Here is a 12,515-nt window from a genome sequence, read left to right as displayed (position 1 = left end):
TAGTCTGTTTATTAGAACATTTTGGTTTTGTTTTTTGGCGATAAGTATAAATCCAGTACGTCTTAAGTCTTTTGGCTTCCTTTGAATTTCTTGTTAGCTTATCTTTTCACTGAAACATTAAATTCTATTTTTTCCTGCTTCTGATTCTCAGAAGCAAACAATCTATGTGACCAACTCAGATTTTATTTGGGTCCTGACACCTCAAGCCTTGCTGTCCTGTCCTCGCTGTTGAGTCCTTGGGAGGTTTCAGTTTCTCGTGTGGTGACTCCTCCGTCGGCTCCTGTCTTCCTCGGTCTGCTGCTTCCTGGGCTGGCTTGGGAACCCTGTGCTGTGGTCATGTGTCTGGATGAAATTTGTAAGTCAGCCTACACAGCCAAACCATGCGGCTTAAAGTAATTTTTATCCATCTTATTTTTTACTCTTAGGCAATGCGGAATATCAATCCCAGCTCAGCAAATTCTCCAAAATGTCAGGTAGGCTCTTAACTGATGTTTTAGCCTTGAAAACAAAAGATACGAAATTAGGTAAGCGAGACACTTGTGCTCCAGGGGCCTGTCCACACTGAACGTTAGCTCAGGTGTAACCTTTGAGCCGTCTTTCTCCCCCAAATAACGTAAGTTCGTGTTGCCGTTCCCGGAAGGTCTGTGCTGCCTGCTTCCTGCTCACTGCTCCCCGGAAGCTTCTAGTTCTCATATTGATTCCATGGAAATCTTGTTTTACTCCACATTTGAAGTGTATTATGTCTCATCTGCACATCCCGTCAGCCTTGAGATGTGCCTGATTTTCATGTGTGTGGCTTAAAATAGTGATTTATGGAGATTTATGACTTACAGGAATTAGTCGTTTGAACAGTCACAGAAGAGCACAGAGCATTTCCCTGGGTAGGCCCCCAGAAGTCTCCAGGGCCATCATGGTGCTTTTAGAGGAACAGGTCTCTGCAGGGCACTTCACAGGAAGAAGATTACGATTCTCAGAAGAGAGGAGAGCCTGCTGGGGGAGTGTTGGGGTTTCTTTGTGGACGTTATCAACATCTCTCCCTGATGAACCCTGGAGAGCCCTGGTTGAGAAAGCATGTTATGGAGGTGAGGGACGGTGGCCCTTTGTCCCCTTGACCACAAGTACTTGTTTGGTTCACGGGAAGACAGACCTTCTCTCTGCTCAGGGCCCACGAGTTAGAAGGACTGTAGCCTAGGGGACTGGCACGTGTCTCAGGTGGGCAGAGCCAACCAGGAGGTGCCGTGTGGCCGCCCTGTGCGGGGCTCGGTCGGTGCGTCAGAATTAGCGGTGGACGCTGGCCTTGGCTGAGTCCCTCTCGGTTTGGACCTTGTTGCCTTGCCTGTGGGATCCAGCCCTCCCAGAGACCAGACAGCTGTGTGAGAGGAAAAGCGGCTCCTTATCTCACAGTGGCTTCTTGAACCATGAGATCGGGTGCGAGGATAAGTCAGGACATTTGTCTTTGACAGCAGAGCGCCGTCCTGCCTTGAGATCCATGGCCACGTGTGCGCCTCGGGGCCACCGTGGGGCCGGTGCAGAGGGGAGACTCGTGCCCTTGCTCTCTCTCTGAAGTGTTTCTGAAAGGCCAGTTGGTTCCTGAGATTATTTAAGCCAGAACCCGGGAGAGGTTTTTTAAAATAACCTCAAATATGCTGGAGGTTAAACGGGATTTGTTACAGGAGTTTTTGTCACTGTGTTTACCTGGAAGTTGTGGAAATGTCATTAAGCGTTAGGAAATTTGGGGTGGGGTTAAATTTGGAATAGCGCAAAACACCGAATATGGTAGTGTTCGTGTGCTTGGGTGCTTTCTAGATGACCTGATAGGTCCCAGGAATGAGCTCATAAGCAGGAGCCTTCTCTTAAGTGAGGATGGCTTCCTGCAGGGTTACCAGGATGATCAAGAAAGCCAGGAAGACCTTTTCAGGCTCGAGGAACAGAACATTTAAAGGAAGAATGGAAAAGAGGGGACGGGTTGTTCAATAGTTGAGTGCCAGGCACTGTTCAAAATTCTTTTTTACTTTTCTGATAGAAGTAAAGTGCAGATGAGTTCACAAGCAACACGAGGTCAGTGTCATCATTTTATAATTATATATATAATTAAATATTGTATTCAAAGGCTGTGAAGATGGGAAGGCACCAAACTCTACAGTGTTTACAAAAGTACTCATTTCAGAAGCTGTCTTTTCATTTTTTCCAAAGAGAATGAACTAAACAGGTCTGTGCAGCAGGGTTCCCTGCTCGTGTAAACTGAGGTCAGTGGGACTGAGCTTACTGCAGAATTCTGAAACATTAAGACAGCTTTAAAGGTATTGTGGATCTTCGTTAAAGATGGAAAATACCACCTTCATTAATTAGGGTTTGATTGCAGAATTTTGGAATTTTGGAATTTAAGTGCTTCAGAGCACTTAAAATTTTTAGTTTCACTTGGATTGTTCGCTGTTTTTATGTTGCAAGAGCTATTTCTATTCTGAGAAAAAACTTTTTGCAACTATAAACGTCATGTCTGCTCCTGAGGCTGAGCCCATAACGCTCACTTTTCTGGCTGCGTCTTGCTCCTCTGTCAGTTGGAGACCTTCCGAGAGGGTTGGTGCAGGTGGCACTGTCTGCGGGTTTCGGCTGCAGTTTGTTTTCAGGGTCCGTTGGAGCAAACACCTTGAGAAAGATCGTGCCCCTGAGCGTGGCTGCCGTTGCCTTCTCCCATCGCTCCCGCCCCGCGGCTGCACACACTCTTGCGTCTGGTGGCCCTGCTCCCGCTCACCGCGGTCCCCTTCCCTCTTGCCCAGTGAGCCTGTCCAGTCCCTCCCAGGCCCGGCGTCAGAACCCGCTCTCCCTGGCCGCCTCCGAGTTCTTGAAACTACTCTGGAAACAGAAACAAGACAGCTGTACGTAGGTATCTTAACTTCATTTCTGAGCAGATAGTTGCTTCAAGCTTCACAGAAGTCACAGCCATAAATAGTCTGCGGCTGATGAAGTGGTGCACCGGTGGTGCTCAGTCCGCCTGAGGGCCAGGCTCCGCCTCACTGAGCCAGGACACGGTACCACAGCGGTCGCCTGACGTGGCGAAGACGGTTGGATGTCCCTAGTGTTAGCCACATGGAGCAAAACACCACCACTGCCCAGGGCCACGTGAAAACAGTGGCCATCAATCTTTTTGTCCCTGAATTTAAGAATAGTAAAAAATCTGGCTTTTTGTTCCTCCAGATTGTTTTTTCTTGTTAGAACTGTTCCAGTTGTCTTTTCCCAAGAACATCTCTCCTCTTCTTAAAGTCTTAGTACTGAATAAACCATAAATTCATTTAGGTTGAAATGAATTTTTAGATTTTATTTCTAATAAGCAGGTTGAAAACTGATACACTTCACACCCGCATACTCTGATGTTCTCTCATTTGTGTTACTCACTGAAGTCTCTCTAATTTGAAGAACATTAAAATACCGCGTATTGCTTTGATTGACACCATAATTAAGTAACACAAATTACCGAAGACCTAATTCTAGAGATCTGTCAGAAAAAGTGCTGAGTCTCAGGAGAATGCTGGGAACACTAGACTGTAAACCTCTCCCGGACACCCCCTTTCAGAGTTCGAGGTCATCCCGTAGTTCTCAGAACTGCCCCGAGGTCCATTTGTACAGTTTTTTAGTAAAAAATGTTCTGCACTTGAAGATAATTTGGTGAATGGCACACATACTAAAACACAAAAGCATTCTCATCGAGTGAGCATTTTCATCGCTTGAGATGTAAGGAAATATCCTGTGTTTACAGCTGGCTTGGGAAGCAGGGTCTGCCAAGGTCTCTGCAACTGTGAAAGAAATGGCCTTTTCTCCCTCTGTTTTTAAAATTGTGACATAAACTGCTTTCACTAAGACAAACTATTATAAGATGTGTATTTTTAGAGTTACTCTCTAAGTTTGGATTTCTGGTTCACTAAACTAACCTTCCTTAAATGAATTGATAACCCAGAAAAAAACAAGCCTTCACTTGTGCACCATATGTTACCCTAAGATGACTGCACCGTTAACATAGCTCAGTGCTTGCTTGCTAAAGACAAAATTGCTTTATAAGAATAATTGAAGTTGACATTGTATTTTTTAGAATTTTCTATAAGTGGAATCATAACTTCACCTGTGATTATTTTGAGATTCATGTTGTATATTACTTTTTTCTTTTTTTTTAATGTTTACTTATTTATTTTGACAGAGGATGAGTGGGAGAGGGGCAGAGAGGAGGGAGAGAGAATCCCAAGCAGGTTCTGTGCTGTCCGTGCAGAGCCCGACATGGGGCTCAGATTCATGAGCGATGAGATCATGACCTGAGCTGAAACCAAGAGTTGGAGGCTTAGCTGACTGAGCCACCCAGGCGCCCCCGTCATCTTTCTTTTTATTGCTAACTAGTATTCCATGGTAGGGCTATCCTGTGATTGTTTCTCTTTTCACTTACTGACAGGCATTTGGGTCGTTCCAAATTTTGTCTTCATGTAGACATGTGCTTTCACTTTTCTTGGATACCCTAAGAATTCCGTAACCCAGAAATGTTCTAAATGTTTCCAGACTGATGGCTGTTTCCACTGCCTTTCTCCTCAGTTTCCTAAATGATGTGAACCAAAGTACTCACTTTATGTGGGAACAAAATATTGTAACTTCCTGATATATCTGATCTTAAAATGTCTTTTTCACCCTGTGGGGAAGGGTACTGCCATTTAAGTGACCAGAAGGAAACGTAAAAAGGGCCAGTGGCTTCTGGTGAGGCCCTGAGTCCATAAAAGTCCACGACGTAAAGCAAGCCAGCTGCGTTTCCCCTCATGAGCCACCCTGAAAAGTCCCCTTTGGACCAAGCTGGGACCATCCAGGTTACTCACAGTGTAGGTTGCTTTGACTCCCAGTGTGTCCTGCATTAGCTAAGATTTACAAGCTCACTGGGAAAAGCTGCCACATTCTTGTATTATTACGGAAGAAAAGGAGCTAAAAATACTTGCTTTGTTTAGGAAAAGTCAGATACTCTAAAAGAACTTTCTGACCTTTGACATACAGAAGCATGATTAAGTTTTGGCCAAACTGACTATAACTTCTCCGATTTTGAAAGTCTGTCAGAGTATATGTTCTAACCACCTTTGGGAAAAAGAGACGCTTTTAACAAACTTGTATTTGTAGCTTAGTATTCTAATTTTAGGCATTCGTTCACGATAAAAAGTCCCTTAGAGATAGACATAACTTTCAATATGAAGTGTTTCTATTGAAATCGGTTTTTACAGATGATCCAGTTGTGTCCCAAAGCTTATTTTGAAAAAGCTGTGCCAGATTCACCCAGTTACAAAATACTGTCCATGTTCTTCCGGACTGAGTTTTGCTAAAACTACTTTATCGCACCAGAGTAGGCTTCTTCTATCCAGGTTTGTATAGATGTATCCAGGCATACTTTTAAATGCAGTATAATGGAGAAAAAGTTTCTGTGGAATACATTTTGTGACTAAAACATTCAGATTATGTAACTTTATTTCATACCTATCCATATTATAATTATTTTTCTCTCAAGTCACTCACAAAAGGTCTATATAACTCAGAAAAACATTTTCCGTATTCTCCTGCTAAAACTCTTAATTTTAGGTAAGTTTGTTCACTTTCACATTTCCGATTCTTGGCCAAGGGTTCAAGGAGTAGTACGCTTGCTTTGAGTGAGAAGCCAGGATTTATCAGGCCCTGCGGACTCCACGGGCCCTCTCCTCCAGGTCTGACAAGGCAGAGAGTGGAGCAAAGCACTTCCTCTAACTTGCGTGTCGTCTCTGAGCTCTGCCTTCCCAGGGCTGTCTGTGTGGGCGCGTGGTGTGTGCACATGGAAAGCATACATGTGGCTCTTTCTGTGTTCAGTTGAGGTCTAGTCATAAGTTAAGGGGAGATTGAAGTTGGTCTGTTGGCCTGCGTAAATGCATTCAGTTTCCTCCCCTTGTTTTTGACAATTTGTTTCAAATATCAACAGACTTTTTCCATCTTCCTTATTGAACCCAGTGTAATAAATTATATTAATAGCAGATGGAAATACAAACATTGAGAACTAATGACTTGGGGAGGGGGCTACCAAGTTGACTTGAATTACTTAAAGCAATTTTGTCTTCGGCAAATACTGAGCTATGTTAAGAACATCCATTTTTGGGTAATATGTATATACGTTCTCATACCTCAGTTATTCCTACGTAAAACTGTTCAGGAATTACTTAGGGCATCTAATCGACCCTGGTTTGGTTTTTTTTTTTTTTTTTGCTCTAACTAGAAGTTTCAAACCTGAGCTGAATATTCCCCACCTTGATTGGCTTCTGTGATCTGTGTGTGTGTGTGTCATTGGCCTTGTCACGTGATGTTTGTTTTCATGCCAGCTGGTAATGCTGACGCCCCCACCCCACTAGCACCAGGGCAGTGAGATGGCGTTTTCTCCTTGAGCCTCGCAGCCTCACTTCACCTGATCCCCGACGGGGCTTCTGGTCACGGCTCAGATGCAGACTGCATGAGCAGCGTGCCTCGTGGTCCTTTGTAGCTCTTGGCGGCTTGGGGCACGTCTCCAGATTAACTTCTTTGTGAGTGTAGACGGCGGTTCTGCAGTGACCGCTGGTGGGAGAGGCTGCATTGTCACAGACGGCACGAGTGAGAACCCGGCAGCTCTGAACAAGCAAAGTGGTAAAGTCCAGTAGCAAAAACATGGAGGATCTGAACATGACCGCTTTAACCTCATAAAACAATCTCGAAAAAGTGGAAACTTTATTTAAAAAAAAAAAAGTAAAATAAAAATTTTTTAACAGAAAAGTTATAACCGATTTATCGGTTAGTTTAGTAATGAGTCGGTAGTGCCCTGTCGTGTGCTTGCTACGAAGAAACTGGTGCCTGCCTTCTTTTATATGAACGAGAAAGCAAATGAGGCCCTTTTTAAGATAGTTGCAAGGTGCTCCCATGTTCTAAAGGATCTACACTTTCCTCACAGAACTCTAAGCATCAGCTTCATCCAGAGCTTAAATTTCATTCAAATTTTACTCATTTTCAAATTCATTCTCATTTACATCCTCATGTTTTAATAGTAACATAAATTCTTCAAAGCCTCAGAAGTTACAGTATTATGCTCCAGAACAGTCCATTCACTCATTCATTCATTCGTTCAGCGTGCCCTTAAGGAACAGAGGAGAAATAGAGAAGTAGTTACAATATTGTATGATAAGTGTTAAGATCATGTTGTACCTGCGTTCAGACTGTTGAAAACAAAACCTCTCTCTATCTGGTCGCGTCTGAAGATGGAGACAGGATCATCACGGAGGGTTCCCTCGGGGACGGGACCTGAGTCTTCAGTAACAGGGAGGAAGCAGAGCGGGTATGGAAGGGCAGGGGGGTGGTGCTGCAGAGCGCATCGTTCTGACGTTCTAGTCACTTGGCGGGAGGGGTCGGCGAGGGTGGAGAGTGCGTGCAGGGCAGGATGCTACAGGTCCCCAGAAGCCGCTGGGAGGGCGACTTGGCCTTTAGCAGGGGCTGGGGAGACCCAAGGGCAAGTTAGGGAGAGCAGTGCGGCTGGAGAGAGCTCTGCAGGAGGAGGCGGGCGGCAGGAGGCAGAAAGCCAGATGCCTGGACAGCCTCCGCGTCCCCTCTGAGATGGGACTGACGTGTGGACAGCCTTGACTGCATCGGGCTTGAAGGCGTATGCCTGACGTGGGGCAGCGGTGGTGGGGACGTGCGAAGAGAGAACATCACAGCGTGGGACTGCATCCGTTCAAGACTGGAGACCATCGATTTAGACCAGTCTGGACAGTTGTGTGTTTCTCTGGCATTTCGTAGCGGTCCCGGTGTGGACATGAAGCAAGCACGTTTCTAGTACAGACTCCGGTGGCCATTTGCTGTGTTGAGATAAAACCGTGTATGTTTCAGGAGTGTGATACGGCCTCATGTGTGTTCCAGATCAGCTCATGCTCAGGCTTGTATCCCTGCGTCACTGCTTATGGTGGCCACTACCTGGGATCACCTGAAGTGTCCATTCATCTGTCAACCACTAACCCACCTGAGTGTCCATTGAGAGTTGAATGGATGAAGGGGTGTGTGTGTGTAAATCTTGCCATTTGTGACAACGTGGGTGGATGTAGAGAGTGTTAACTAAGTGCAGAAGTCAGTCAGGACACAGATACCACATGGTCCCTTATTAGTCGAATCTAAAAAGCAAAACAAGCCAAGTTTATAAATAAAGAGAATACACTGGGGTTGGGGGAAGGAGACCAAAATATGCAGACTTCCAGTTATAAAATAAGTTACTACGACAGTTAATAATTAGTTATTAGCTTTGTTATAATACTGCATAATAATTGCACATTTAAAAGTTGCTAAAAGAGTAAATCTTAAATGTCCTCTTCGCAAGGAAAAAAACCATAGCTATGTAGGGATGGTCTGTAGACAGGTGATTATGGGAGTTACTTCACAGTGTGCGTCAACATTGAGTCCTTGTGTTACACATGGGAGACTGTCATGCTGTGTGTTACTTACACCTCGGGGGAGGGGGGAGGTTAATGGAAAAAAAAAGGGCGAGCCACTCAACTGGAACGGGAGGAGAGGGGAGAAGGTGACACAGGAAGCTGGCGGGAAGAGCACTTAATGGTCCCAGAAGGCGAGAGGAGTGTGTGTGAGGTTTCTGGGGGAAGACTTGTCCACACCCGCTCCGGGGTGCTGCAGAGAGGGTAGGGGGTTCAAACACAGTGATGGTCAGTTTTGCTGCAATTCGGAGATCCAGGAGTTTGGTGATAGATCGTTAGGTAGACATTGTGCACAGATGTGATCTTCCAGGGTGAGCAGTGGATCCCACTGCACTGAAGGGACACACTGATCACTGTCCCAAATATGACTCCAGGTTTTAGAGGTAGGTTTGGTTTTAAACCACACGGTCTCAGCTGTATAAGTGGGTGATTGAGGTGGATGTGGGTCATTTGAATCCAGAAGGTCGAGGAGCGGTCCTGTGGAGCGAATCATTCACTTGGTCGTTAGTGTGTAAGTAACCAGATGTAACAACATGTCTTCGCACTACTGTAGTACTGAAGTAGTGATGAGCATGAATGGTCACTTAAGATATTTGCGATTATAATATGGCATCGACATGTCCATTGATGGAAAGCCAGAGGGCGTAACAAATACTGCTGTTAGTTGCCTTTATTTGTAATTGAAGAAAGTGCTAAATTTCAGCTGGAAGTTTGTGGAAAAATAAAGGTGTCATTTTCTTTTCCTCACTCAAGTTCATAGACCCTCTGCATTCTATCATGATCTTCTGGTTAGGAAACCCCAGTTTCTAGGCTGGTGCATTCAGTAGGCGTAAGTCTGGTCCGTTGCAGGGGCTGCAGAGCTCAGGCGGTGGGGGTGTGCTCTGTGAGCACTGGGGCAGTGTCCTTTGCAATAAAAAGCCACGTTTCAAGTCCAGCCAGAAAGCCAAGGGAGAGGAAGCTGACGTGAGTGCAGACCTGAGCTTGAGAGGCAGGGCAGGGCCCCCAGGGAGGAGTTGGGGGAGGAAGGACAGAGCAGCGCAGGTCGTCTGGGAGCGCTGGTGCGTGCGGTGGAGCCCCAAGTGCAAGGGAGGCGCGGGCGGCTGCTCACAAGCCCTCCGACGCTGTGTTTCTGACTTTATTCCTGGTGCAGCCAGATGACATTTGGCGAGCAGACGTGAACTTGAACGATTCTTTTTTGGGAAACCAGATTCGCCATCCTGACCAGTAGTGCAGGCTCAGGAGTGTCTGCCCGAGTAAGCAAACGTAACACAGTGAAGTTAGGTAGAGAGGTGTATACATTTGGGCGTTAATAAGACTAGGTAAACTTTGAATTTATGCAACTTAACTTCAGTCATATGAAACGGTCTTTCTGATAAGGAAAACTGTTAGCTTTGAAGTAGACGTTTAACACTTGAACTTTGTGCATCCGTGGCCCCTAGTGTGCATTTTACTTCTTTCAGTCCGACAGTACATTTGTTGTCAGTAGGCTGATTCTGTTTCTGTTTGTTTTCTCTAGGAACTAGCCCTTCGCAGCCAGTTACCAACACTGGACCAGGAAGGTGGGACTCAGAACCCAGTGCCTTCGCCTGGGATGCCTCAGGAGCTGAGGACGATGACGACCACGAGCTCCGATCCCTTTCTTAACAGGTGGGTGAGGGCTGCTCCCAGCCACCGAGAAGGGGCGTGGCTTCAGGGGCAGCCCTGGGGCCGGTGTAGCTGTAAATGGTGAGGACCGTGGCCCTCCAGTAAGAGCGGGCTCCCGTGGAAGGATGAGGGCCGGCTGTTGGGACCCAAGGACACATCCCCATTCACATTTTGGCTTCTGTCTGTTGACTGATGGTGACTTAACACGACAGACTCGTGCAGGCACGTGCGTGTCCTTCTGCGAAAGCAGATGAATGTCGTCCTAAACGTACTCGGGCCTGCGCTTGAAGGATCCCTGGCAGGAGTTTCCCACGTGAGTGTGGACCCTGCGCTTTCGTTACAGGAAGTTCAAGGACATGAAACGTAAGGTTGTGCCTCTTTGTAAAAACACACAATCGTCAAAGATACTGTTTCAAAATCACATAGTCCACAGGTACTTTTCAGTGAGTTTACCCAGATGTTGGGTTTTCGGCAGAAATGCTGGTGCCGTGTTTGAAAGCGGGTTATGTTCTGCTGGGAAAACCATTTACAACTAAGGGTCATTATCCTGGTGGCAAGATATCTATGGAATTTCAATTTTTTAAAATATGGGACAAATACTGTCTTGTGTTTGTACTTTGGTTTTGGTTTGTTTTTTTAAGCCAGTTTTAAGCATTGAACTTTTTAAACCTTTTAAAGGTGCTTTGGTTTAGGAGAGCTGTTCTACTGTGCTTTCAGTTAACACCAGCTGAACTGAAAACCATGATCTTAATAAAACGAAATTTCTCTCATTTGACCAGAATACTTAGTACCATAGAAATGCCACCATTTGCTCGGTCCTAAGACGGGTGCTGGTGCCTTGCTTCCCAGGCGTGATTTCAAAGGCCAACTGGAATGTATTTCAAGTTTGTATTTGCTCTCTTGACACATCCAGTTTAAAATTGGGCCGGAACTTGAGTGTATTTACACAGGATTGCAGTTGTGACCTTAAACGAGGTTAATCTGGAAAACACAGAACTTTGTGTTTTCCCCACAAGGAGGACTTCAGATCAGTAGAACCTGGGGCCCACTCGGAGGCCTGTGTTGGCCAAGGGGTAGAAGTGGACTGACTGTAGGGGGCGCGGGCAGACGGCATGTCCTTCTGGCGGCTGTTTGTGAAGATTCTCTTAGAACTTCTGCTGACGGCAGGGCTGTAGTTTGAGACTTTTCTGGTGAAGGTCACAGGGTGTGCGATCGTCCCTGTCGCTGGTGTGGGGGAGAGTCCTTTCTCCACTCAGTGAAGTACCCCAGCTTCTAAAACATGTCTCACTGTAGCGTTTCTCTTCCAGCAACTTGACGGCTTCCCTGTTGTCCAGTATTCAATTCAAACGTATCCCTTAGGCTCTAAACACATGTGACCCTGTCTTGCCCCCAAGCTGACTCTTGTCCCTGGTGTGGCATCCCCGTCTCCCCTGTGCCCCGACACCCTTGGAGGTCAGGTCTGTGTCCCCTCCACAGACTTTTCCATGCTCCCCTCTTTGCCCTAGAAGCACTTTGCTCATATAGCACTTGAGTGTGATTCATTAACATGTTTGTTCATCTGCCTCCTCGGCATCGTGAGCCTCTCAGAAAGCATCATTCGTAGGTTTCTGTCGTTCCCTCTCTGTCCTCAGAGCCCGAATTCAGGCCCCTCGTGCAGTGGCAGGTGCCCAGGGGAGCGTGCATGAGGTGATGCGCTGCAGGCCCCGGGCGGCGGCCCCGTGAGCTGCGGCCCCAGGAGTGCCGCACGCCCCTCCGGAAGAGCCGTGCACAGCCCTGTGAGCCAGCCCTTTGCCCTGGAGTGTCCCCGTGTGGTGCGTGCAGGCGCTCTCTGTGGGAGCAGCGACCACCAGGCCTGGGTCCCAGCTCGGACACGCACGGCGGAAAGCTGGCGCATCCTGAGGGAGGCCTGCTCCGAGACAGCTGTGTCTTACACACACGTTCTCAAACGCTCACCTCTGCTTGGTTGTGTCTTTGTGAGGTTTTGTGTCTTGCCAAAATCTGGCAGCTGCATCAGAGAAACCCAGCGGTTTTGGGGTGCAGGGGTGGGGGGAAGACAGAGCACCTGCGTCAGGTAACTAGGGAGGAGATGTGGGGGATTGGGTGTTCACCCCCCAGTGACTGTGAGAGCTGGTTTATACAGCTTAGGTGGTTTTTGTTTGTGCACTTTTGTGTGAGCTAAATAGCTACTCAAGTGTCCAGGCTTTGCGGTGCGGAAAGTTAAGGTTCACATCACCATCAGAGACTGTTAAGAATATCACTTGCTTTTATTTCATGCTTTGCTGTAGATTTTCTAGAACTAGTAGTGCCCAGATTTTACCGTTGATGCCGCCTGTTGTGAGTGCCACGAGCTCCGAACAGTGTTCTGCTCACGCAGGCAGTGAGGAGACCGACCCT

General features: G+C 46.8%; 1 protein-coding gene across 7 annotated transcripts in view; it reads left to right on the top strand.

Moving 5' to 3' along the window:
• Positions 1–12,515, top strand: part of YAP1 (Yes1 associated transcriptional regulator) — a 116,875-nt gene that overhangs the window by 96,661 nt on the left and 7,699 nt on the right. For 4 of the 7 annotated variants that reach the window (XM_039216539.1, XM_039216540.1, XM_039216541.1 and 1 more), the window contains exon 6: positions 9,994–10,124. In XM_039216539.1, coding sequence (XP_039072470.1) covers positions 9,994–10,124 — 131 coding nt within the window. Of the gene's footprint in view, positions 1–425; positions 474–9,993; positions 10,125–12,515 lie in introns of all 7 variants that reach the window. The other 3 variants (XR_005525354.1, XM_039216537.1, XM_039216538.1) reach the window with 1 other exon arrangement.

Source organism: Hyaena hyaena, unplaced genomic scaffold (genome assembly GCF_003009895.1).
Source record: "Hyaena hyaena isolate Hyena2069 unplaced genomic scaffold, ASM300989v1 scaffold_638, whole genome shotgun sequence".
Lineage (NCBI taxonomy): Eukaryota > Metazoa > Chordata > Mammalia > Carnivora > Hyaenidae > Hyaena > Hyaena hyaena.
The sequence above is the reverse complement of the archived record's forward strand: the minus strand, read 5'-3'. Positions and strand labels throughout refer to the sequence as shown.